This window comes from Gekko japonicus, unplaced genomic scaffold (genome assembly GCF_001447785.1).
Source record: "Gekko japonicus isolate JY-2015 unplaced genomic scaffold, Gekko_japonicus_V1.1 scaffold1200, whole genome shotgun sequence".
NCBI classification, from domain to species: Eukaryota; Metazoa; Chordata; class Lepidosauria; order Squamata; family Gekkonidae; genus Gekko; species Gekko japonicus.
In genome coordinates, this window is record NW_015165274.1 from 526,282 (window position 1) to 553,295 (window position 27,014).

General features: G+C 44.6%; 1 protein-coding gene across 1 annotated transcript in view; it reads left to right on the plus strand.

The window, feature by feature from the left end:
* The first annotated feature begins 5,213 nt into the window (after positions 1–5,213).
* The window catches only part of LOC107109578 (delta-type opioid receptor-like), a 51,421-nt gene continuing 29,620 nt past the window's right edge, over positions 5,214–27,014 (plus strand). Inside the window, exon 1 of the mRNA XM_015410242.1 lies at positions 5,214–5,440. Within this exon, the coding sequence (XP_015265728.1) occupies positions 5,214–5,440 (227 nt within the window). The remainder of the gene's footprint in view (positions 5,441–27,014) is intronic.

Genomic DNA, 27,014 nt, shown 5'->3' on the forward strand with positions numbered 1-27,014 from the left:
CTGTTCATTGCTATAAGCCAGAAGGGAATATAAAGTCATGCTGAAGAAGAAAAAGTGCCAGTCTATGAAATCATTATGGGACAAGATAATTGCAGCTGCCAAAGGGAGACCCAGTATGTCTCTCTGGCATTTAATTACTCCAATATTGAAACCACAGAACAACACTGCAACTCCCATATTATCAATTACCTGGGGAAAGCACTTTAAGAATTCTGTGTCCCACGCACAGCTGTGGAACAAGATTCTGTGTGTCTACCCAGGAGATTGTTAAAACGAATAATGAACCTCTACTCCAAAAATTCTTTGTGTGTTAAATTAAGCACATCAGGATCTATATCAAATCACATACCCGTCCAAAGAGGCATCTGCCAGGGCTGTGTCCTTGCAGCTCATCTATTCGACCTGCGTTTGTTCCAGGCTTGCAAGACATCTCCACCCACACACCATGTCTGGGAAATGGCCCAGTACCCACCTAGCTATATGCTGATGACCTTGTCTTGCTCTCCAGAACTCAGGTTGGTCTAAAGCACGCTATAAAGCATTCATTGCCTATTGCAATAGTGAACTTTTGGAGATAAACAAAGACAAATCCAAGATCATGGTGTTTACAAAGTCAACAAAACAAACAAAAGATGGAAAAGTGGTGCCTACAAATTAGAACATAAGAGACGCCAATGTTGGATCAGGCCAAGGCCCATCCAGTCTGACCCTCTGTATCACACAGTGGCCAGAAATACCAGGTGCCATCAGGAGGTCCACCAGTGGGGCCAGGACATTAGAAGCCCTCCCACTGTTGACCTCCCAAGCACCAAGAAGACAGAGCATCACTTGCCCCAGAGCCCCTATCTATACCTTGTGGCTAATAGCCACTGATGGACCTCTGCTCCATATGCTTATCTAATTCCCTCTTGAAGCCGTCCATGCTTGTAGCCGCCACCACTTCCTGTGGCAGTGAATTCCATGTGTTAATCACTCTTTGGGTGAAGAAGTACTTCCTTTTATCCGTTCCAACCTGACCGCTCAGCAATTTCATGGAGTGCCCACAAATTACAACAGGTCAACACATTTAGATACCTAGGGATTGTGTTCCAGTCAAATTTATCTTGGTCCAAGCATGTTCAATATCTCAAGCAGAAAATCAGCTTCGCTCTGCTGGCTTTAAGGAAGTTCTTCTTTATCCAAGGAGCTCAATACGTGCCAGCAGTCCTGAAGGCATACAAGGCTCTTGTGATACCGTACATGTTGTATGGTTCCCAGATCTGGTTCCTGGGCCCAATAGAACAACATCGATAACCTTCAGCTTACCTTCTTTCACAAAATGCTTGTGTATAGGCTGTTAAACTTGAATAAACTGAACTGGATCCAGATGATGTCAGCCTCCCACTGCCTTGGAGGGAGATTTGGGTCGTGGTTTAGCTCCAGTGTGATAGTCAGGAAGCTCTTTGGCCGGGTTTACCTCAGAGTTGCCGTTTGAAAGTTTACCCCGACTCTCTTTCAGCTGTGTGGGCTACTAGACGAGTACGAGTTACTTCACTCCTCTCTGTCTCTCTCGCAGCTTCCACACTCTCCTCCTCCCTGGGTACACCTGATGGCCATTTTATTTGCTTCATTTACATCACAGCGTGAACCCACCACCCAACTCTTAAAGTGACTCCACCAACAGACTGGTTTCTCCTTCGAACTCTCAGAACCTCTTGATTTCCCACCCTTCTCTCTCTCTGTCACAATATTGTCGCCGGGCCCAATCACCCCCGCGTCCCCGCTGTCCCCCTTTTGAGGCCCCATCTCCCCTTTGGGGTTTATTGGCCAGTACTCCCGAACCTCCGGGGAAAGGTCGGGGTCCGTTTTCCCTGTCTTCCCTTGAGCAATGGGGGTAACTTCCTGCATAGGCGGGAGGAGGTTGAGAGCGCCCTCCCGACAGATGAACTATCCACTCATATAAGCCACTTCTGTCAATGGAACAGAACTTTGCTCCATCTCCCAACAGCAGCCAAATTATCGCCCCAAACTCCTGATACCAGGAGGGGGACTCCTGATACCCCCAACTCCTGACACTGGGAGGGGGACCCTCAAGAATAGCATGAGAGGCAAGGGTTGAGGGAGTTGGTGGAAATTATCCAACCCAAGGGTAGCAAATTTTCAAATGGCACAGAGCAAGGAATGCCAGTTTTATAGTGTCTCTCTCTCTCTCTCTCTCTCTCTCTCTCTCTCTCTCTCTCTCTCTCTCTCACACACACACACACACACACACACACACACAATCTCTCTCTCTCACACACACACACACACACACACACACACTATCCCTGAAACTCTGAAAAGAAATAATCAGAAAAAACTTAACTACATTGTATTTTCCCCGCATTTCAACTCAGGTATGGAAAGAGCCTGTAAGAGGAAGTGTACAGTTTGAGGATTATAGAAATCCAGTGGCTGTTTGGCAGGAGAAATGCACAAATATCCACATTCCAGCAGAAACGGTTAATATTCTAGGAGAGGGGTAGCAGGCTAGAGGGATTCAGAGAGCAAGGGAAACCAAGACAGACTATGTGGTGCAGTGGTTAGTGTGAGAGATTAGGGTGTTGTGAGGACCAGTCACATGCTCTAAGCCTAAACTATCTCATATAGATTAGAATAGTAGATTGTAATGTAATGTAATGAATAGTAGACATTGGAATGGACAGGGAAATTGGACAGGGGAGATAAATCTGCATAGCCAATCACCTCACTTCAAAGAAGAAGATGCTGTAAAGTCGCCTCCATGCTTGAGAGGAGACGGATGGCAGGGTCTCAATTAATTACTCTCAGCATTCCACAGTTAAGGATACATCAATGTCCAATTTTGACATATTTATTTCCTTCACTGTTCCCACCCGCAGAATTGAACTCAAACAAATGGTAACCATATAATCTAAGCTTATTATCCATGTTTGATCCTTGAATCTGTTAAACTGTTAAAATCATTATGCTGTATGATAATTTACTGCTGACCCTCTACCTTTATGTATGGACTGTAATCTCCATTTCTGTCTCTGTCCTTCCTGGCAACTAACACCCCCCCTTTCTATATGTAATGGTTGAGGAAATTCTGTTTCACTGTATCTGAAGAAGAGTGCTTGCACACGGAAGCTTATACCTTGAATAACACTTTCTTTGTCTTAAAGCTGCCACTGGACTCAAACTTTGTTCTATCTCACAGGGTTCTTGTGAGGATAAAATGAAGGTGAAAATGATGTAAGCTGTTTTGGGTCCACATTGGGGAGAAAGGCAGGGTATAAATGAAGTAAACAAGACTTTCAAAAATTAGGGAGTACTAATTCTTGCATTAAAAAGAAAGCTTTCATTCATTTTGTTTTTCATTTTCCTGAACATTCCAATGAGAAGGAGTCTTTGTTTGGCCCGTCCTTCCATTGCCTCATCTACTGTATAAACCTTTCTTTCAGAATATATTATGAGAAGCAGGCAAGGGGTCTGTGTGTATATCTGTGTGTGTGTGCACGTGCATGTGTGTGAGAGAGAGATCGATCATTTCTGATCAACTCTTTGGAATCCCTTGTGGCAAAGCATAGCACTTTATGTTACAATGCTTAAGTAAAGAAATCTACAGCTAGAAGGAAAGACAAAGGGGGTGGATACTTTTTTGTGTGTATACAAGAGAACACTATTATCACAATAGAGAGGCACAAGTAAACTCATAATGTAATTGTTTTCAATATGTAGTTGGTCACCCTGTGGAACCCATTATTTTTCTATGAGGAGCACAAAATAAATTAAAAGCAAACAATTGAATACCATTGTGCTGTACTCCAAGATGCAGTTCTCTATGCAGCATAAATCTTCTGTGATCATTTCCCCCTGTATTTGTCCCTTCATCCTCTAGCATATTTGGCAGCTTAAAGTTATTCTTGTATTGCAGACTCTGGCATGAAAGAGAAGGAATCAAAGTCTTCCTTTGCTCTTGACACCTCATTATTTTTTCATGTTTAATATTAAAGCCGGTCCAATAAGCACTGATCCCTCAGACACCTTATACAAATAAGTGCATTTAGTTATGCAACTTGTTAGGAATGGAAAAACAGAAATCATTTTTAATAAGACCTAAAGGAGAGAATAAAAAAGAGGGGAGCAGCGGGAAGACAACTACAATTGTATACAAGGTTAATTAGAAGGAGATACTTTATGGATAAATGACATTTAAAAATAATCAAACATGCAGGTCTACTAATATTTTGAAAATGATGGTGAGATTTTCCATTACCTGATTTACCTAATTGTATTCCATTAAATATCTCTTGGTGGTAACTGTTTTCTGGAGCAATTTTTTAAAAAGATTTTGAAATGTTTTATTTGATTAACTTATTAGATTTTAAATGTTTTCCATTCCCATGAATGTGGGTTACAATGCTAATTGTTCTACTCATTTCCTATATTTCTCTGGCCAGCAAAAAGCTTCTGGAGGAATAGCTATCTTTGGTGGCATTCACCTGTAATCTCTGCATTTTACATCTACAGGTAACTATTAAAAAGGAGCCTGCTGTGGATGTTGACTAATTATCCCACTGGGACCCTTTTCTGCATCCTGTTAACTGATTCCAAATACAGATAACTATCTCTAATAGGTATCTGCATTACTGGAGACCAGCCATGATCATTTCCCTTAGAATTCATTAGCCAAGGAGAAAATGTTCTGAAGACAGCAGAGAGAGTAATATGTAGAATTATTTTTCCCCACACACACAAATTCTTCAGGGTTTAGAATGACAGCCCCTCTTTAAATCTGCAATCATGATGTCGTTTCCAGCGACCCAGGGAAATGACAAATTCCCCTCCCCTTTTAAAAATAAGAAATCACAACCATACAGAGTGCTCCCTCTTCAGTCCCCCACTCTCAAATGCTCATCAGCAGAGGAAGGAAGCAGTGTGACATTGGCTCTGTATGAGACTGTTGAAGGCAGGCTAGAATAGATGCCAGATCTTCCTGGCCAACAGATGCCACTCGGAGCTCCTGTCTTCAGTCTGGTAGCCAGTCTCCCCTTCCGCAAGTTTTGGTTTGAACGCACTTTGTGAGGGAGAGCGACCAGATTTCGAAGGGAACGCTTTCCTCATTCGGCTCCATCTACAGGGAACAGCTCCTTGTAAGCATCTGAACTGCAAACCGTTTCCTCAGTCGGTCCGATCGATCGAAGGGTAGCATCTGGGAGCTCCAGACAGCAATGGAGCTGTCCATCCTCCCCAGTGCTGAAACCTACCCTGTCTACTTCTTCAACAGCACCTTGCAAGATTTCAGCTCGAATTCTCTCGTTATTTCCAACGATACAAGACCATATGCCATGAAGAACACCAGTTCGATCGTCATAGCTATTGCTATCACAGCTCTGTATTCGGTGGTATGTGTGGTGGGGCTGTTGGGAAACATCCTGGTAATGTATGGCATTGTGAGGTAAGGGCAGGGTTGTCTCTTTCTGAGCTAGAAAGTCTGTGCATATCTCCCTTGCAATGTTTCATCTCCTTTTCATCAGCGGGGAAAGAGGTGATGCTTTGTATGTATGGGAAGATCAATAGAACTGAGGTGTAGCATTAACTTGGAGATTAAAGTGTGTTGTTATAACACCATCTTACAGACTCTCTCTCTCTCTCTCTCTCTCTCTCTCTCTCTCTGTGTGTGTGTGTGTGTGTGTGTGTGTGTGTGAGAGAGAGAGAGAGAGAGAGAGAGAGAGAGAGATCACAGGCATGTCAACAGAATTCTTTGTAACACAAACATAAACAGAGGTAGGAGAGAAAGAAAGGGGGGGAGAGAGAGATATGAATGTTATGCATGTGATAGTGTACAATGTTTTGCATTGAATATACCCTGGGGAGAAAGATATTTTTGCATTAGGAGGGAAATTTTATATAGAATATGTATTTGTGTATACCCAGAGTGCTAGAAGTTTGCATAGCAACAGATTATTGCATGTGAGGAATTTTGTTTATGCCCATGTTGAGTGTGCACTGGTTGGTAAGAAATGACAGAGCACTGTGTGTTAATTGTGGGAGTAGGAGATCACTAGTAGCAAATCATTGTATGAGATGGAGATCTATGTATGAAATTATGATTTTGTGTGCCAAAACTGTGCAAAGAACGGATGTTCTATGAGTGAGTGAGTGGAGCATCTTCATGAAGAACACCTATTGTCTTCTTAATGACATAGTCTGCACTATTGGATGCATCAGGAATATCAAATATATTATTCTCTGTGTTTGTGATGATGGAGAAACAGGATGTTATTCATCAGGTGAGACTGTTACATATGCCTGCATTTGGTGTGTGTAAAAGTGTGCTGGTTTTAAATACTGAGGGTCTGTGAGGGCCTGTGTGGAAAGTAACAGAGTATTGAGCATGCATGCTTATCTCAGGTGTGAAGCAAAAGCTATATGCTTGTGGGCTCGATGCTGAAAAAAGGCAACCCCTTAAAACCATTCCTAGAACTGAGCAGAACATACAATGATGAAATTTGAAAATGCCCAGCCCTGGAACCCCTGTGTCCTAAACATGGTATGTTCTTTAAACTCTTGGATTTGATTGATCATTAAGTAGTGTTGATTGTAAGGAGAACTGTCCAAGAATTGTACTGATGTGGAAAGGTGATAAATACTACTTATCAGAAATACCCTGAAATAAGTGATAAAATTCTGGCTTTGAACTCTTATGCAATCCAATTGTTCACAATCTAATCTTATGCTTAGATTTGTTTTAGAATTTTTGTGCCTTTTCTAAATTAGCTTTACATGGAACCAGCTGCAGCTTAGTGAAAGCCAGTTACTCAGCTATTCATGTTTCTCGATAATCAAGAGCCTGCAGGGGATCTCTTTTATTCAAAGTGCATATTTTACAACACATGTGGGGTGGGGGAGAATCTGCACAGATTTCCCCCATGTTAACTTGGAGGCTGTGAATTGCTAGTCACACATTTATCTTAGGGGAAGAGGATGTGAAAAGCAATGTGGTTTTCCTCCTTTGCTCTTCTGAGGCTGCGGTCACACAGAGCATTAGCCACGCTGCATAGACGGAAGAGAGACGGACTTTCCGGGCGCGATCTCACCACAACATCTGGGGAGCGTAGAGCTCCCGTGGCTCACCTGAGGCTTCCCGCCGAAGCCGCGCAGTAAAAAACTAGTACCTCCGAGATACTAGTTTCCGGAAACTGCGCAGCAATAGCGGGTGCCTGATCGCATCCCTGCCGACTCCCATGGCATCCGGCGCCCACCAGGTTGTCCCCCCCCCCATGCCTCCGGAAGCGCCCAACAGTGCATGCACACAAAGACATGCAGTGTCGTTGGGGCCGAGGGAGGGCCACGGGGGGCTGCGATGGGGGTGAGCGACAGCGGCCAGGCGAAGAGTGGGCCGCGTGACCCGGGGAGGGAGGGAGGGAGGGCGGCTGGGCTACTGGTAGGGAGGGGGGATCTGGCAGGTTCCTCCCCCCTCCCCTCTCCTCCTTGTGAGTGGCCCACCGATCCTGCCTGGAGTGGGCTGTGCACGGTCCTCCCAGAGGCGGTGGCTCCATCCCCTTTCCATCGGCCGGATGCTCTTTGTGGAGGTGCGGACACTCGTGTGATCAGCACCTCCACCCTAACCACGGGACCTCGCCAGTACGTCTGATCCCACATCCACGCGGTATTGTGCCCCGCGGCAAACAGCCACGCTCCCCCCCGCATTTTCCTGCCCGTGTGGCCGCAGCCTGAATCATGTTTAGTGTAGAATATCCAAGACTTTGGACAGAAGAAACAACCTGTGTTCATGCGGTGAACTCCAAGAACTCACCCTCAGAGTCACATCATGCCTGTGTAGTAAATAGATGAGAAGCTGCAGTGACATTGCTGTTAACTAATACAATGTCCTTGTAGCCAAGCGAATTACAATACTGAAGGTGATCAAATTCTGTGATTTGAATATCAAGATTCTCTTTGTGTAACTGCATAAATCCATCCCCAATTAAATTTTTTATATTTTAAAAAAATCTGAAACAAAAAATTCCTGCCAATGCTAAGTAGGGGAGATTTGAAATGAATTGAATGGAACAGAAAATTGGAAATTTGAGGGAGTACTGAAAAAACTCCTATTAAATATTTTGTCTTTTAGTGACATACTTTTAAAGACATAGTCACCATATACAGCTCTTAATTCCAAGCTGCCTTTCTGCACCTAGAAGGATACTTAATCTGGGTAACAGACTGGGTAACAATGCAACAAAGTTTGTTGAGAACTATCATTGCAAATTCCATTTCCCATGTTACTTCCCCACCTCATGTTTGCTTTGATCCACCCAAACAGGTGTGCCTGTACAATTACATTATTCATTCATGTATGTCCCACTCACAACTTTCCCTCTGCTTTGCTGAAATTTTTCCCAAACCTGATTTGACAGGATTTCTTTGGGCAAGACCTCACCAAAGTACAATTATAGGCTGCATGGATGAGAAGTTTCACATTTTTGAACTTTCCACCCACATGGCACCATCTTCCTTGCCTCATCCCCCCCCAGAACTGCCATTACCCTACACACACCACCACCACCACCAGAGGTCTTTTAAAATCAGTGCATACTAGATTGCTATAGCATTATATATTATAGCAGTTTAGCAAATGCTTTTTAAAAGAACCTGGAAAAGATTGGTGGTGTGTGGGGAAGCACAGTGTATGTGTGTGGGGGAAGCTTCCATGAACACTGTGAATACCTCTGCATTTGCAACAGCAGTGAGAGAAACACAGCGGATGCAGCTGGACAGATGTGAAGTCTCTCTGATATTATGTTAACAAAAACAATGTATGTTAAAAATCACAACTAAAATTATATTTACTTTTGATTTTTATAAATCAGTATTGCTAAGTATTTGCTCTTTGGGGACTGACAGCCCAAAGAGCTCGGGCAAAGAATTACCATCCTAAATTAAAAACATTAGCATTCTTATGTTGTATGCAACTATCCCTGCATTTCAACAGTATACATGGCTAAACAAAAATGCATCAGGAAGCCAGGCTTCATCTCCAGAAATTGGTAAAACAGAGGTCTTCTGTTTCTTAACAGTTTCTTATCTACCATGACTCAGAGCCACTGACGAACCTACCTAGCCATTGATACCGGTGCTAGCAAACATCACAATATCCTGTGACAATGAATCTCACATATGAATTGTTTTAATTTCATGTATAGCTGACCTTATCGGGACCCAAAGCAGCATATATCATTCTCATGTCCTCCGTTTTGTGCTTACAACAAGTCAGTGAGGTAGGCTAGGCTGAGACTGTGTGACTGACCCAAGGTCACCTACCAGGCTTCCATAGCAGAGTAGGGATTTAAATTTGGGTCTTCCAGATCCTGGTCCAATACTCCAACCAGTATACCATACCGCAACATCACACCATACTTGTGTATTTCCTAGACATGTGTTCGTGTTGGCTAAATAGTAATCAATCTTATACACTGGCAGTCATATATACTGTCTCCAGTCATGATATTTCATGACAATAAGAAGTTTGTATGCCTTGTTTATTTTTCACTTCATACAACGTTCATCCACCGGTGTGCCTTAAACCTTGTCCAGCTAACATCAGACATCTGATAGGGTTGGTTGATCATTCACTCAAACTCAATTCCATGAATAAACCACATGTGCTGTTTCCCCACATGAGGTGGGGAAGTAACCAGTGCCGTCCTACTCCATTCGTGTTAAAATGGGTTTGTACCATTAGTATCCATGAAGACCCAGAACATTTTCTCACTTGTTTTCTATGAAACTAGCAGAAAATCCCGTTGTGAAACCGATACAACGGGATCTAGAAAGATGTGGTCTGTAACGAACACATAGGCTGGATGGTGGTAAGGTAAACAGTAGTGGGTGAGGGTGGGAGGGGGGTGGGGGAATGGCGGCGGCGGCCGGAGGCCTATGCATCCCGTTGCCAGCCCTGGAGGGAGTCCCTCCCCCCCCGGAGGGACCCGGCCCCCAGTTGCCGGCCCAGGAGTCGGTGGTGGGGGAGGGAAAGGGAGCGGGCGACCGGAGGCGTCTGCCTCCTGGAGCCTGGAGAGGGTGGGGTTTGCAGAGGGGTGGGACCTCAGACAGGTAGAATGCCATAGACTACACCCTCCAAACCAGCCATTTTGTCCTGGGTAACAATTGCTGCCAATCTCCAGGTGAGGGCTACAGATCACTCACAATTACAACTGCTCTTCAGGTAGCAGAGATCAGTTCCTCTGGAGAAAACAGTGGACTCTGTCATTATACCCTGCTGAGGTCACCACAGCAAATTGACACTGTTTGCCCAAAGCCAGAGCACTCCCCCAGAGCCTCCAATGTGTTTTCTCCCAAAGGCCAAAGTAAGTGACAGGACCAAGCTTAGTTGCCTACCAACAGGCACTGAGGGGAATGTAGGGTTGCCAGCTCTAAGGAGGGAAATACCTGGAGGTTTGGGGGGTGGATTCTGTAGAGGGCAGCATTGGGGGGGGCGGAAGGACTCAGCAGGTATAATGTCATAGGGTCTACCCTCCAAAGCATCCGTTTTCTCCAGGGGAACTGATCTCTGTCATCTGGAGATCAATTGTAACAGTGGGAGATCTCCAGGTCCCACCTGGAGATTGGCAACCCTAGGGGGGAGTCAGCTGCACAGCAGGGGGTTGAAGAGAATGGTTTGATGGCTGCTGGGCCAAGATTGGCAACAATAGTTCCCCAGGAGCCCCATTGTAAATGCACCAAACAATTCCTAAAGATTTTCTGAAACACTACTGTGTTGATAAATTGCAGCACTTTGACGTAGCACCAAAGCGTTAAGATCTCTCCAGCTGTCACCTGGAGACTGGCAACAGCTTGTCTGGAGTGTGGGCAGTATAGCATTGTATCTGTCTGAGGTCCCCCTCTTCCTCCTCCTCCTCAGACCCCACCCTCAGCAGGCTTCATCCCTAAAATATCCTGGAAGTTTCCAACCTGGAGTTGGCAACCCTATCTGCCTGTCTGTCTTAAGTTATTTTTGCCTCTAGTAAGAGGAAAGAGATGGGTTGAAAAATCTGTCTGTAAAGAACTCAATTACTATTCTAACTGCAACAGTCCAGAACATTTTTGTTGAACACTCCTCTAGGAGGGTTCTCAGATGTCACCAGAAGTTCCACCTGTGGAAGCCATCAACAACTTGGTGGGGTAAGAGTAGAAGATTAACATCTGGAATTCTCACCCTGCCATTATCTATAACCATGCACAATGTTCTGCCAGATCATCAGAGATGCTGTTGAATTTAGTAAAGCTGGGCTTATTGTATATTTGGTTTAAAAAACACAAATGTGACAGATTTAAAGTGTAAAATGCTTTGGAAGCGGTAAATAAATCACCACCAGTCTTTCCATATTTTCTGCTCCTGTCCTGATGTCATTATCTCTAGGCCCTTTTTCTTCATTTCTTCAAGGTTTTAATTCCATCCTTTGCAGTGACAATCATACATTTACACCTGGCTAGGATGTGAGTTGCACTCACTGTTATTGTGTTAAATGAACAATATCTAGGCCAGGGTGTCTTAGCTATATTCCTATCTGCTCGTGAAGAAATTAGGACACAGTTAAAGAATAGGGGGTGAATCAAAGAGCCAATGTGGTGTATTATTTGGGAATGAGGAGCATTGGTCCTTATGAAGCCCATGAGATAATTCTTAGATAACCTTCCTCACCAGGGGGAAGGATTCCATGAACTTTTGGCAGCTTGTTTCAATGTATTCAGTCACCCATCAACCGAACCTCTGATCTGTTTGCCTGTCCATCATCTGCTTTGATGTCTAACAGCTTTGCGGCTATGCAGTAGCTGTAGCTGCAGAGTCTCATTTCCTTATAGTGTAGAGCAGTGATGGTGAACCTTTTAGAGACCGAGTGCCCAAACTGCAACCCAAAATCCACTTATTTATCACGAAGTGCCAACACAGCAATTTAACCTGAATACTGAGGTTTTAGTTAAGAAAAAACAACTCATACATTCAGAAGTCATTTCGGGGGGGATCGCGGGGATCGCAGTTCCCCCGGGTGAGGTACGGGGGCGGGGCACATGACGAAGCCCCGCCTCCTGCTTCTGGCCGCCCCGCTTCCGGCCCTCATTCAGCCAGGAGAAGGCAGGCGAAGAGGGAGGGTAAGTTGCTTCCTCCCTGCCTCTCCCCACCCCTGCCTGCCTGGGGCCAGGGAGGGCCTTCGCAGGGCTTCCTTGCACTCCCGCCGACCTTGCAGGTCCATCGCCGGGCCCCTCATGGGGCTCGGCAGTGGAGCTGCAAGTCCGGTGGCGGCCGGGACCGTTGGGGCGGAGTGTGTGGCCTTATGACACACTTCCGGTGATGTTAGGGGGTGTGGCATATGCTAATGAGTTATGCTAATGAGTTCCCCTAGCTCTTTTTCTACGAAATGACCCTTGCATGCATTAACATAAGATGATCCAAACAAAGTAAGGAAAGCAATTCCAAATGCTTTCATTTACTTAAAATTATTTGGCAGAGAATTCCACACTTTAATGATGGTCTGGGCCTGGCTGGGGTGATGGCACGTGTGCCCACTGAGAGGGCTCTGAGTGCCGCCTCTGGCACGCGTGCCATAGGTTCGCCACCACTGGTGTAGAGTTTACCATAAAAGTAAAATTGACTGAACCAGACACTATTCAATATCTGGTCCAGGCAATTCTGCCACTGTATCGACTTGTATAGGACTTGGGAAAGCTGTGACCATTAAGAATATTTGAAGTAACACATCATCTTACATTCTATAGCAAATGTGGTGTGGTTGTTACATTTCTGGGCAAGGATTTGAGAGATCCAGGTCCAAATCCCCATTCTGCTATGGAATCTTTTTGGGTGACCTTGTGACAGTCTAACTCTCTTAGCCTAACCAACCTCACAGGATTGTTGTGATATTAAAATGGAGACAGAAGAATATAAACCATTTTGGGTGCCCATTGGGGAGGAAGGTGGGGCATAAATGCAGTAAGTAAATAAATTACCTTTCATCCATTACAATACTAAAACCATTGATGCCTGATAAAAGTTGGTACCACCCTACTGTAAAAGAGAAGTCAGGTCTATGTTGTATGATTTCCAATTTTAGTTGGCCCTACTTCTGTGCCCTTAATAGCAAGTGAAACATCACTGAAATAGGACTAATGGAATGGGGGAAATTTCATCTGTTCAGTTCCTCATGTCCAGCTCATGGTAGAATCAAGATGGGAGACCCAGTGAAACACAGACAACATTCATGAGCAGACTTTGGGACTTGTTATTCTGGCAAGAGCTTGTTACTCAAGCTGGACTCAAAGAAGGGAAATTAGCTTTAAAAAGGGTCCAGAAAAGAAAATCACAGAAAGGAAAGTCTATGTATGCTAGGGTGGATCTCAGTAGGGGTTGTTGTTGTTCAGTCGCACAGTTGAGTCCAACTCTTCGTGACACCATGGACCAGATCACACCAGGCCCTCCTGTCTTCAGCCGTCCTCTGACGTTTGCTCAATTTCATGCTCGTTGCATCTATGACACTGTCTAACCATCTCGTCCTTTGCCATCCCCGTCTTCTTTGACCTTCAATCTTTCCCAGCATCAGGGTCTTCTCCAGTGAGTGCTCCCTTCTCATTTGGTGGCCAAAGTATTTGAGCTTCAGTTTCATTATCTGGCCTTCCAGGGAACAGTCAGGGTTGATTTCTTTGAGGATTGACTGATTTGTTCTTCTTGCAGTCCAAGGGACTCTCAAGAGTCTCCTCCAGCACCATAGTTCAAAAGAATCTATTCTTCGGCGCTCGGCCTTCCTTATAGTCCAACTCTCACAGCCATACATGACTACTGGGAATACCATTGCTTTGACCATGCGGACTTTTGTTGGCAGGGTGATGTCTCTACTTTTTATCATGCTGTTTAGGTTCGCCATCACTTTCCTCCCAAGGAAATCTTTTAATTTCATGGCTGCTGTCACAGTCTATGGTGATCTGGGATCCCAGGAATGTGAAGTCTGTCACTACTTCCACGACTTCCCCTTCTATTTGCCAAGGAGTGATGGGGCCGGATGCCATGATCTTAGTTTTTTTGATGTTGAGCTTCAAGCCCACTTTTGCGCTCTCCTCTTTTACCCTGAGCAAGAGGCTCTTGAGGTCCTCTTCACTTTCTGCCATCAGAGTGGTATCGTCTGCATATCTGAGGTTGTTGATCTTTTCCCCAGCAATCTTAATTCCCGCTTGTGATTCATCCAGGCCAGCATTTCGCATGATGTACTCTGCATATATATTAAATAAGCAAGGCGACAATATACATCCTTGTCGTACTCCTTTTCCTATGCTAAACCAATCAGTTGTTCCATATCCGGTTCTAACTGTCGCTTCTTGGCCCTTATACAGGTTTCTCAAGAGACATGTGAGGTGGTCTGGTACTCCCATCTCTTTAAGGACCTGCCATAGTTTGTTGTGATCCACACAGTCAAAGGCTTTAGCATAGTCAATGAAGCAGAAGTAGATATTTTTCTGGTACTCTCTTGCTTTCTCCATAATCCAGCGAATGTTGGCAATTTGATCTCTAGTTCCTCTACCTCTTCGAAACCCAGCTTGTACTTCTGGTAGTTCTCTATCCACGTACTGTTGAAGCCTAGCTTGTAGGATCTTGAGCATGACCTTGCTAGCGTGTGATATGAGTGCAATTGTGCGATAGTTTGAACATTCCTTGGCGTTGCCCTTCTTTGGGATTGGAAAATATCTGGCTCGAAGTTAGTGATTATACCATTGTGGTTGTCAAGGACATTGAGGTCCTTCTTGTATAGTTCTTCTGTATATTCTTGCCATCTTTTCCTAATGGCTTCTGCTTCTGTTATGTCCCTACCATTTTTGTCCTTTTTCCTGAAGTCCAACCTATATGTCTATGTACAGCTATTCCCTTCCCTAAGACTGTAAATTCCAAAATTACATGGTCACTACTACCCAGGGTGCCCACTACTTTCACCTCATCAACTGTTGGTAAGAATCAAGTCCAAGAGAGCAGATCCCCTTGTTTCCCTCTCCACTTTCTGGAAAATGAAGTTGTCAGCAAGACAAGTCAGGAATTTATTGGACCGTTCATTTTTAGCAGAGTTGGACTTCCAACAGATATCTGGGTAATTGAAATCTCCCATGAACACCGTGTCCCATCTCTCTGAGAACTTTGTAATCTGTTCTAGGAGTGTCTCATCCAAGTCCTCTGCTTGGCCTGGTGGTCTGTTATTTTTGTTGTGAAACTTTTGCTGTATTATTCATTGCAATGTAATCTGATTTAATTGGTATTATGTTGTGGTTGGTTGTAAAGTCTAAAAAAATGTTTAAAAATATTATTTCTGTTAATGACAATAGTATTTACTGGATCAGTCCAGTATATAACTAAAGACTCAGAGGCTGCTAGTTCTGATTGGTATCCTCCTGAGAACAGAGAATTCTGGAATGGTTTGTGCAAACTGCTAAAAGGAGACTTGTGGCACCTTAAAAACCCAGCAGTTTTATTGTGACAAAAACTTTCGTGTAGACTGTAGCCTTCAAATGCTATCGCCACCATACATCTACTCCAGAGGATGGCAGAAGACAGGAGGGCCTGGTGTGATGTGGTCCATGGACTCGACTGTGTGACTGAACAACAAAAACCATAAATATGTTAGTCTTTAAAAGCCACAATAGTCCTTTTTCGGTTTTGCTGCAGCACAGCTACCCTTCTGAATATTGCTACAACACAGCTACCCTTTCTGAATCTGAGGACTATTATAACTAAGTTTTTGCACTAACTCTTGAACATATGAAGCTCCCTTATAACGAATGAGACAATTGGTGTACCAAGGTCAATATTGTCTACTCTGGCTGTAGCAGCTCTCCGAGGTCCTTTTAAGTGGAGATGCTGAGAGACTGAACCTGGGACCATCTGCATATGGATGCTCTTCCACTGAGCCATGGGATCCTCCTCACTCTTGTTGGCATTGTTGACTCTGGGTATGTTTTTCTCTAATTGAATTTTTGTGTTGCTGCTAATGGCTTGTTCGTTGATATGATGAAGGCTGACTAGCCTTCTAGCACTGGGTTTCAGAGGTTAATCGATGACTTCATTGGGTGCCCCTACTTTTCCGTATTATGGGAGTAAGAAGGAAAGTTATATCTCTCTGTAGCCAATGCATAATTTTATGATTTATCAACCCAGTGGGGACCCCAAGTGACTTACAACTTCATCCTGCTCTCCTCCACTTTATCTTTAACAACAACAACAACCCTGTGAGGTGGGGTGTGCTAAGAGAAAGGTGAGCTTTCATGGCTGATTAGGGATTCATACCTGGGTCTCCCAGATCCCGGTCTGAATGACTTGAACCACTACCCTACATTCTATCACATCCCCCAACCCTTAGTCACCCATGATCATATTTCCTGAATTTTTTTTTAACTTTATAGCAGCTTTGATGGGTTCTGCTTTTCATCACCACAGCAGAACTGGGGGAGAGGTGTTTACTTCTTTTTCTCTCCGACATTTTCCCAATCTAATAGCACAGTTCTAAAAAGACTTTAATGGACTTAGAAGGGTATAACTAAGTTTAAGATTGCACTGCAAATAAGTTGCCTGGAGTTGCAATTTTCCCTGCTATGGGGGGGGGGGGGCAGGCACACTTGAACCAACTGCACTTTTAAGTAATTTATGAGTTGATCAGTCAAGTACAATTCCTATCATTCATTCAGATTTCTTTTAAAAGGCCCTGTAACCAATGCCATGTAACTTAATGCAAAATGTTCCTCAGATTTTTCTTAAACCATAATAACTTTTCATGTACATTTCAAGTGATTTCTTGTACTTCATCCGCATGCCATGTTGGTGAGGATGACAGTCTTCAAACCAGGGCCTTCCTCTTGAAGCCCAAGGTTTAAAATCAGCCCAAATAGGGTCTATCCTCTGTGAATATATTGGGTATTTAAGCCAGTTGGGCCTTTGCACAAAAGGCATGCAGCTCAAGTGGGACTAAATTGGTTGCTAGGATTTGTTTTGGGCTATTATGCCCAATAGCACTGTTATGCCAAGCAAATTAGACTGAGGGTTGTGCAGGGGGGGGAATTGCACCTAGGGGCATTTGTGAGAGCTTCCTGGCTATAAAGCAATAATTGCAAAAATCCCAAAGTGTTAATGGGACTTCCATTAGCATTTACTGATAGCAGAATGGGAGCTGAGCATCCAACAATTACAGTATTATTCTCAGGGATCATAGAAGACATGAAGATTGTGTATCTTGTTCCAGAGCAAATGCGAGTTGCAGTGCCCTCAGTTTGCCTCAGAGTCACAGGGAAGGCAGAGGGGCTTTTGAAACTGTCTCCCTACTTTGTTGTTCAAATGCTAAAGGGGGGAAATTATGTTTTGAAAGAATACTTCTTTTTTTCTCTTTTAAAAGGGTGATAAAAGAATGGGGGAAGCTTGACTTGAAATAGTGAAACTGAGAGGAGACTGAAGGGTTAAGCCTCCTGTCTCTTCCCAAGGAAAAACCTTGCACCATTTCACCATGAGATCATAAGTTTCTGTGTGCATGGAACGATTTCCTCTGCAGTTTCGTGATCCTCAAAAAACAGGATCACGAAACCGCGGGGGGGAATCGGGCGAAGCGGGCACCGCCGCAAGTCAAAATGCAGCCCCGCAGCTTTGGGTGTGAAATTGACCAATAGTATCGGGGCAAACGGTGGCGCAACATCGAGGCAGCTCTAGTGCGAAATCAGCCACCCTGTGAGGTAGGTGGGACTAAGAGAGCTCTTGACAGAAACTGCTCTTTTTCAAGAGTCTGGGACATTTCAGTTTAGAAAAGAGACTACTAAGGGGAAACATGATAGACGTTTATAAAATGATGCACGGGGTGGAGGGAGTTGACAAAGAGAGCTGGGCCAAGTCTGAGTCCAGCATTCAGAACCCTGCACTACACTGGCCGTTCTACCAGAACTCAAATATGGGATTCGGGGGGGGGGGGAAGAGGCAAACAGACTTCATATGGGCCTCATATATGTCACTAGATTCTGTGCTACTAAAATAGCTGAAGGAGACAAGTAGAAGGCTCCAGACTGAATTCCTGTTAGTCGGGTCCCACATATCAAGCAGGCCACATGCTGGACTTGATCTTTGGCATGGGGATGAATATTGATCTGATTGTAAATTAGTCAGATCACTTTGCCCTGAAGGCTTGGAAGAGTATTCCAGCCCCATCCTGTCTAGGTGGTGAGCAGATTTGTGCTTGCCCACAGAAACTAATGGACCTGATTGGGTTTCAGAATGCTCTGCGGGATCCGATGCCCTCTGGTGACTCATTAGGTGAGCTGATAGAGGATTGGAACTCTGAAGCCATTGATGAGATTGCCCCCTGGTGTCCTCTCTGCTCCTGGACTAGATTGGCCCCCTGGTACACTTCAGAACTTAGAGGGATGAAACAGGAGCTGACGACTAGAGCAGATTTGGTGGTGAACTCACGACGAAGCCACAAGAGCATCTTATCAGACATTTATGAAATCCTATGAGATGGCAGTGAAGGCTGTGAAAAAAGAGTTCTACTCAGCCTTCATTGCATCCTCTAGCTCCCACCCAGCACAATTGTTTAGGGTGATTAGGTCTTTAACATCTCTCACAGAGAGAACCCAAAATATTAGGAATTTGGCTATTAGCTGTGAGGCTTTTGTGTGATTTTTTTGCAGAGAAAGTCTTGTTGCTCCACCACAATCTCCCCGCCAACAATGATATAGTAAAAGAACTGGAGGCCCCTTGGCCATCTTTGGATTCAGTCTTTGATACCTTCAGCCGACTCTCCCAAGCCAATGTTGACAGGATCCTGTGTGCTGTGAGGCTGACCACATGCCTCCTAGACCCGTGTCCCTCATGGCTGGTGAAAGCTGGCGGTGAGAGGATACAGGTAGACATTATCAATCTGTCCCTAGATCTACCCAGAGGGACTGAAGGAGTCTGTGGTCATGTTCAATGCTCCCTCTAAGCTGTGGAGTCTTGTGAGCAAAAATTCTACTTTGTGAGCTCCTGGCATTAAAGTTGTGAGCAAGCAGTTTGGCTACTGCATAAATTAGTTTGCTCTGGAGCCATCCTTCCTGAGGTAAGACAAAAATCTGTGAGCTGGAGGCTAAAAAGCTGTGAGCTAGCTCACGCTAACTCAGCTTAGAGGGAACACTGGTCATGTTGTTGTTGTTCAGTTGCACAGTTAAGTCCAACTCTTTGCGACCCCATGGACCACATCACGCCAGGCCCTCCTGTCTTCCATCGTGCTCCAGAGTTTGCTCAATTTCATGTTTGTTGCCTCGATTTCCTTCTCCAGTGGATCACACTTCTCCAGTGGATCACACTTGGTCTGAGTTCTCTGCTGTGGCCTGTCCATCCTGGGTGGCCCTCCACAGCATAGCCCACAGCCTCATCAAACCATGCAAGCCCCCTTGCCACGTGAAGGCAGTGATCCATGAGGGATCCACCCTTTAAAAAGCCAACTTGGATCCTTCCAATTACTGCCCAGTCTTGAATCTTTCCTTTCTGGGTAAGGTAATTGAGAGAGTGGTTGCAGAACAGCTCCAGAGTTCCCTGGATGAGACATCAGCCCCAGGACCATTCCAGCCTGGCTTCCACCCCAGCCATGTGATGGAGACGGCTTCAGTCACCCTCACAGACAAGCTCCACAGGCAGCTGGATCAAGGCAGATCAGCGCTACTGGTATTATTGGATCTCACAGCAGTGTTCGACACGGTTGATCACCATCTCTTGACCCACTGCCTCGCTGACACTGGAGTTTGTGAGGTAGTTTGCAATGGTTTACCTCATTTCCCCGAGGTTGGGGACAGAGGGTGGTGCAGGGAGAGAGGGTATTGCCCAACTATCCCTTGGTATGCGGGGTACCACAAGAGGCAGTCCTCCCCCTGATGCTGTTTAACATTTATTTGCCCCCCTTGCCCAACTGGTGATGGGGAGCTGGCCAGATACCACCCCAGGTAATCTGGCAGAGGGGTTGGAGGCTGTGGTGGGATGGTTAAAACAGAGCCAGCTGAGACTGAATCCTTCTAAGACAGAGGTTCTGTGGCTGGGTCAGGGAGATTCAGGTGTGGGGTGTCAACTCCCATCCCTTGATGTCCTGTCTCTGAGACCGGCACCTGCCATTAGGAGTCTGGGTGTAACCCTGGATTCCTCCTTAACAATGGAGGCCCAGGTCAGAAATGTTGCCAGATTAGCGTTCTTTCATCTGCACCAGGCTAGGCAACTAGCTCCATACCTGTCTTGCCCTTACCTAACCATTGCAATCCATGCAACGGTCACCTCCAGATTGGATTACTGTAACTTGCTCTATGTGGGCCTACCCTTGAGGATGACCCAGAGATGCCAACTGATACAAAATGCAGCAGCCCAGATCCTTACAGGGATGCCTCGCACAGCACATACCCATCCAGTGCTGTGTAAACTGCATTGGCTTCTAGTGGAGTCCCGGATCAGATTCAAGGTTATGGTGTTGACCTTTAAGGTCCTTAACGGCCAGTGACCTACGTACCTTTGGGACCACCTCTGCCGGTATACCCCCAGAAGAGGGTTGTGCTTGAGAGATCAGAATTTATTGGTAGTCCCCGGCCTGAGAGACGTCTGGCTGTCCTCCACCAGATCCAGGACTGTCTCTGCCCTGGCTCCAACCTGCTGGAACTCTCCGCCAAGTAACATCTAGGCCCTGCAGGAGATACTACAATTCCACAGGGCGTGCAAGGCAGAGATGTTCTGCCAGGCATTTGGTTGAGGACAGCAATGATCCTGTCTTGGCGCTCACGTCCTCCTCCCCCCCTGCCCCTTCCCGCTCTGAGAGAGTGGCACTATTAGAATTTTAGCACCATCTATAGCTAATTCTCCTGCCAGCCTAGCAGTTCGAAAGCAATAAATTGCAAGTAGATAAATAGGTACCACTTCAGTGGGAAGGTAACAGCCTTCCGTGTGCCTTGGTATTTAGTCATGCTGGCCACATGACCACGGAAACGTCTTCTGACAGCGCTGGCTCTTCGGCTTTGAAATGGAGATGAGCACCGCAGCCCTAGAGCCGGATTCGACTGGCTTTCGGGTAAGGGAACCTTTACCTCAGGCCCGTAGCCTGCGTGGGGCCCTGGGGGGGGCGGCCCTCCCGCGGATTCTGCAGGCCCCCTCCTCCCGATCCTCTGCTCCCCCCCTCCCCCCTCCCTGGAGCACTCCTAAGGGAAATTAGACGGTAGAAGGCTCCGCTCTGCCTGCCTCCGCTGCTCCGCCCCTCCACCCCCTCCCAGCACTCATAAGACAGGGTTATCCGCTCCGCCTCTGCTCCAACCTGTCCTGACCTGCCCACACATGCTGCCCAACCCTTCGTGCCTAAAAACGACTGCTGCGAAGCTTGCAGCTGCCCTTCTGGAACCGAGGTGAGTCACGTGGCTTCTGCCTGCGAGCTCCCGGCATCTCACTTCGGACTAAAAATTCGCTCTGCCTCTTCTTGGCCCCTTTTTCGAGCACAAACCCGGAGGGAAAGGTGGACTCACTCGGGGAATGGGGAGCTCTCCGGGGTTAGGGTTTTTATTGGGGGTGGGGGGTGGGGAGGAGGTGGGTTTGCAAAAGAGACTGGCAGAAGCCAGACCAGCGCTCCCTCTAAGCGGTGGAGTCCAGTGAGCAAAAATCCTACTTTGTGAACTGCTGGCATGAAAGTTGTGAGCGCGCGATTGGGCTGCTGCATAAATTAAGTTTGCTCTTCTGGAGCCCTCCTTCCCCAGCCGAGACAAAAATGTGTGAGGGGGAGGTGATGAGACCAGCGCTCCCTCTAAGTGGTGGAGTCTTGTGAGCAAAATTTCTACTTTGTGAGCCACTGGCATTAAAGCTGTGAGCGAGTAATTTGGCTACTGCATCAGTTTGTTTAGATCTATTCTTAGAAAAATTTCGTTCCCGATCACATCAGCTATTATTGTAATAATAAATAATAAACTTGAAACATTTGTGCAATAAATCACTTGTATTTATTATTTAGTTATTATTTAGAAGTATGAGCATGGCAGTACCACACAAACATATAGTGGTGGGCAGTGTTTCCGCCAAGCTAAGTTAATGTGAGCTAGCTCACAGTTTTTTAACCTCCAGCTCGCAGATTTTTGTCTTAGCTCAGAAGGATGGCTCCAGAGCAAACTAATTTATGCGGCAGCCAAATTGCTCTCTCACAACTTTATAGGCAGTAGCTCACAAAGTAGAAATTTTGCTCACAAAACTCCACAGCTTAGAGAGAACATTGGTGTTGGGCCCCCTGAGCAGAACATGGGCCCCCTGAGCAAAAAGTTGTTAGCTACGGGCCTGCTTTACCTTTACCTTTATAGCTAATTAGATTACTGGATTGGTCAAATAGATTATAATGTTTTACTGTTTTCGCCTGATTTTAATTGTGTTGTTGTTGTTGTTCAGTCTGATTACGTAGTATACCACCCTGAGCCCAGTACTACTGGGGAGGGCAATTAATAAATTCAATAAGTAAATAAATAAATAAATAAATAAAATCTCTAATTACTCTCAGATAGCTTGTGATGGGAAAGACCATTCTGTGTCTGGGACCCTGGAGAGTAGCTGCCTGAGCTATATAGAAGAACAGTCTGTATCAGAAAGATCCCTATCCAGTGGCAGAGCATTCTAGGTTTAATTGGCACCCACAGTCATGTGTGCTTGGAGCAGAAATCAGGCCTCTAATTTACAATATACAACTCTGATGCCCATAGATTAGCATGGTCAGTTATCCCATCTACCTCTTACACAATGCAGCATTTTAATGAGATGGATTCCCCTCCTCACAAACAAAGGCACATGAATGCATTGCATAGTCAGGCAAACCAGAATAATTCTTCTTATAAATCCAGAACATACGGCAAATGGTTTTCCATAGCACATTGCACAATAATTACTAAGCTTCCTGGGGGGAAATATACCTAAGGATAAAGATTAGGCAACTCGAATATCAGGAGCATCTAATCTGATGGCCAGAATGTCAGTCCACATGCAAATATGTATTGGCATGTATGCCAATTCCTATTTCTTTTGTTCAGAGGCTGTTGCACATACAGCTGATCTATCATTCTGTCTACCTCTCCCCACATATCTCTTCCATGTAATTGGGTATTAAATAACTGAGAACTAGCACATGGATACTATGCAGGGTGTCAATTCAATAGTTTATAATGCAGTTAGAAATGAATAAACAGATCTGGGATGAGCATAGAGAAATACTAAATTGCTTTCTGCCACAATTGAAAGAACAAATGTCCTGCAAGAAGTAAGGTGAAGACCGGGGGATGGAGGAGATTAAGACAGTCACATTTTCTCTTACGGGCATGAATACATGGAGACTGGGGTCTTGATCCTGCCACCCCATGCTAGCCCAGCACTCTAACCACTATATAATACTTGAGAGCCAGCATGGTATAGTGGTTAGAGTCAGGGCTTTTTTTTCTTTTTTTCTGAAAAAGAGGTGCTGGATCTCTCAAGAGGGAAATGAAGTCGGTCAGTCAGTCAGTCATTTATTATTACGGCAACAAGCCATAGAACACACATGCTTAAATATAACATTCATAACATTCATATAACTGAATTTAGGACAGTAAAACAAAATTCTATAAAAATACAGTTGAGCGTAATAAAGTAAAAGAAGAACATAAAACAGAGACTATTAGGCAACTATTATTACACATTTGATTGTGTATTTCGGATGCAGTAGCATGCTACCCAAAATTTTGCCACAGTTTCGGTAATTGTCCGGTTCCCATCAATTAACAATCGGTTACACTGCTCAGCACCTGATTGTCCCACCATATCTGTTATAAGAGGAGTAATATATTTGTCACGGATCTTGTTATACCAGTTACATCTGAGCATCATGTGCTCAATAGTTTCTGTCTCTCCTGAGCCGCATCGACAAAGTCTATATTCAGTGGGGATCCTTTTGAATCTGCCCTCAAGCATCGCGGAGGGGAAAGCCTCACATCTGGCTAATGTGAAGGTTTTCCTAAACTTATGAGTATCAAGCTGTGATAAATAGGACATGGGTTGCAAGCGATATTTGACAGAATCTGGGGCTCTAAAATTAGGACATCTACCGAGATCTGTCTGTCTCTCCATGTCCATCATTCTCTGTTTTAGGGCTGATTTTGCTACATCCCAATGCATACTCAAAATCGCTTGGGGGGAAAAACCAAGCTCATATAATTTATTATGAACTGCTCTCAGCCATTTAGATTGAAAGTTGGGGAAATGAAGTCTTCAATCTGTTATACTAAAAATCCATGAACCTTTAAACATTTTAAAAATAATTTAGTCAAAGAACTCAGTTCGAGCGCGTTCCCCCAGAAAAAAAGCCCTGGTTAGCGTGTTGGACTAGGATCAGGGAGACCAGGTTCAAATCTACCAGTCTGCTACTAAAACTTGCTGGGTAACTTTGGGTCCATCACAGGATAACTCAGCCTAAACTTACAGGCTTGGCTGTAAGGATAAAATGGAACAGTGGAGAATGATGTAAACGACTTTTGGTCCCCAATAGGAGAAAGGTAGGGACATAAATAAATAAGTAATAAATAAAAGGCTTGCTCGCCACCGATCCAAATGTTTGAAATGGGAAGTGTAAGAATTAGGTAATGTGTGAAGTGACCATGAATAGTCATATTTCTAGGTTATGATTTGAAGCTGCCTTGTATGTAGACAACTGGACCATGTCTGCTCCAGGGGTTGCCAATCTTTTCTTTAATGAGAGCTACTCCTGAGTAATACCCCAACCAAGCTATTTCCTCCACCCTCCCCAGCATATTAACAAGTTTTATTCTGTCCTAGAAACAGAGCATGTTTTGGAAGCTTATCAGAAATCAAGCGATCAGCTAAGCAATGCAAAAAAAATCCTATGAAATAAAAGCTTTTTAAAAAATTAAAAACCTAAAGAAATATTTTCCTGGGTGTTCTAGGGGATGCATGAACAGTTGGCAAGCAGCTGGAGAAGCTGGAGAGCTACCTGTTGGAGACCTCTGGTCTACTCTAAGTGGCTTCAACTCTTCAAGACCTCTGAGGCCTTTCCAAGCTCTGCTGAGATCCTTTACCTGAAAGTATCAAGAAACTTCTGCCTATGAAGCATGAAATTGAGTTTAGATGGCAAGCAGTACACACACATATTTAGCATTCAAGTTATAACCACTCCTCCCGCACCCAAAAATGCACTACCTAAGGCTCTTTATTAGTGAGTATCTTGTACCTATCAAAGAACAGTTACTGACAGATCATTCCAGCAAGCTAATGTACTGAACAGTTTCACTATAATTCTGTGAATAAAGCAAGTGTCAACAGATTAAGTGGGGATTAATGAGTCATGAGTGAGTTTAGCTCTCTGTTCTTTAAAAAAAAACAAAAAAAAAACAGGAATGGCCAAATGCCCATGATCATTATTAACCAAGAAAGAAACACGGAGAGAAGAGAAAGACAACAGTGACTTTGTTAGATTGCTATTTTTGCACTCATGAAGTGTTAGCTGAATGTTCAGCAACTGTGTTATCCTCCAGAATAGACTTCTACTTCTGGGACTGCCTTTGAAAAGGGTCTGCAAACATATAGTTGATGCAATAAAAGTGTCACTTTACTAGCAGGGGTCTGCCACCTGGGCATGTAAAAAAGTGTTAGTGTAAGCTAGAACCTACTCAGAGATAGTCTGCCCCTCCAATACTGGAGAACCAAAGGATTTAAGATCCCAAAAGGATGTCCAAGCCCACCATGCAGGAAGAGGCTCTATCTATTAGAGCCCAGAATCTCTTGAACGGTCCTCTGCATCCAGAATCTCTGCATTCACCCATACATCTCAAGAATTATGGATGCAGTTGATCTGATCACAAGTCCAAACAAGAAGAGAAGAAATTGGATTTATACCCTGCCCTTCACTACCCAAAGGAGTCTCAGAGCAGCTGACAATCCCCCTCTCCCTTCCCCTCCCCACAAAAGACACCCTGTGAGCAGTGTTCCCTCCAAGCTGAGTTAGTGTGAGCTAGCTCACATTTTTTTAGCCTCCAGCTCACACATTTTTGTCTTAGCTCAGGAAGGATGGCTCCAGAGCAAACTAATTTATGCAGTAGTGTGGCATCCTCTTATTTGGGGAGGACTGGTTTTCTCTTTAAATTTATACGTTGTGTTTATAAACAGGGTAGATTCGGCTGCCACCAGGAATTTAAACAAATTCCAAATCTTTTCTCATTAGCTGTTGGTAAAGTGACCTCGAGCCTGGGCTTTTCAAGGGTCTCTGTGGTCCTGAGAAAAGATTTAAACTGAATTCTGGAACTCAAACAAAATGTGATTTATTGAATAAAATGTTAAACATAAATAAGTTGTTTGTTACCTATAACTGTTTAGGGCAAGAGAAACTGGGAAAATTAGCTGTCAGGGTATCACACACAGTCTTTGGTCACAAGATTCTTCTCTATTAAGAATCTCCTTTTCAATAGACCCTCACTCTGGCTAAGCTCTTTATTTTGTGCTTAGTTTTCTTTTAAACTTTAGGATGTCTCAGATCCTTCTCATAACTTTTCCACATTTAAACTTTCAACAACATATTTTCTGAACACTTCAAGTTTTCACACAGCACTCTGTCCTCGATCTCCGACTTTCAACTGATTTTCATAACTGACTTCCAGACACACACAGAGATTCCTTTTACTCTCTCAACCTCCAATCACACCACACTTGTCTCCCTCAATCATTCTACTCTGCTATCACTGCAATCCAACCAAACATTTAAAGAGACATACACACTCTTAAAACAAGGAATCATTACAAGTAGCCAAATCACCTGCTCACAACTCTAATGCTGGTAACTCAGAAAGTAGAATGTTTGCTCTCAGGACTCTACAGCTTAGAGGGAGCATTGCCTGTGAGGTAGGTGGGGCTGAGAGAGATCTCTCAACAACTGCCTTTGAGAGTACAGCTCTGAAAGAACTTATGACTGACCCAAGGTCACACCAGCAGCTGCATGTGGAGGAGTGGGAAATCA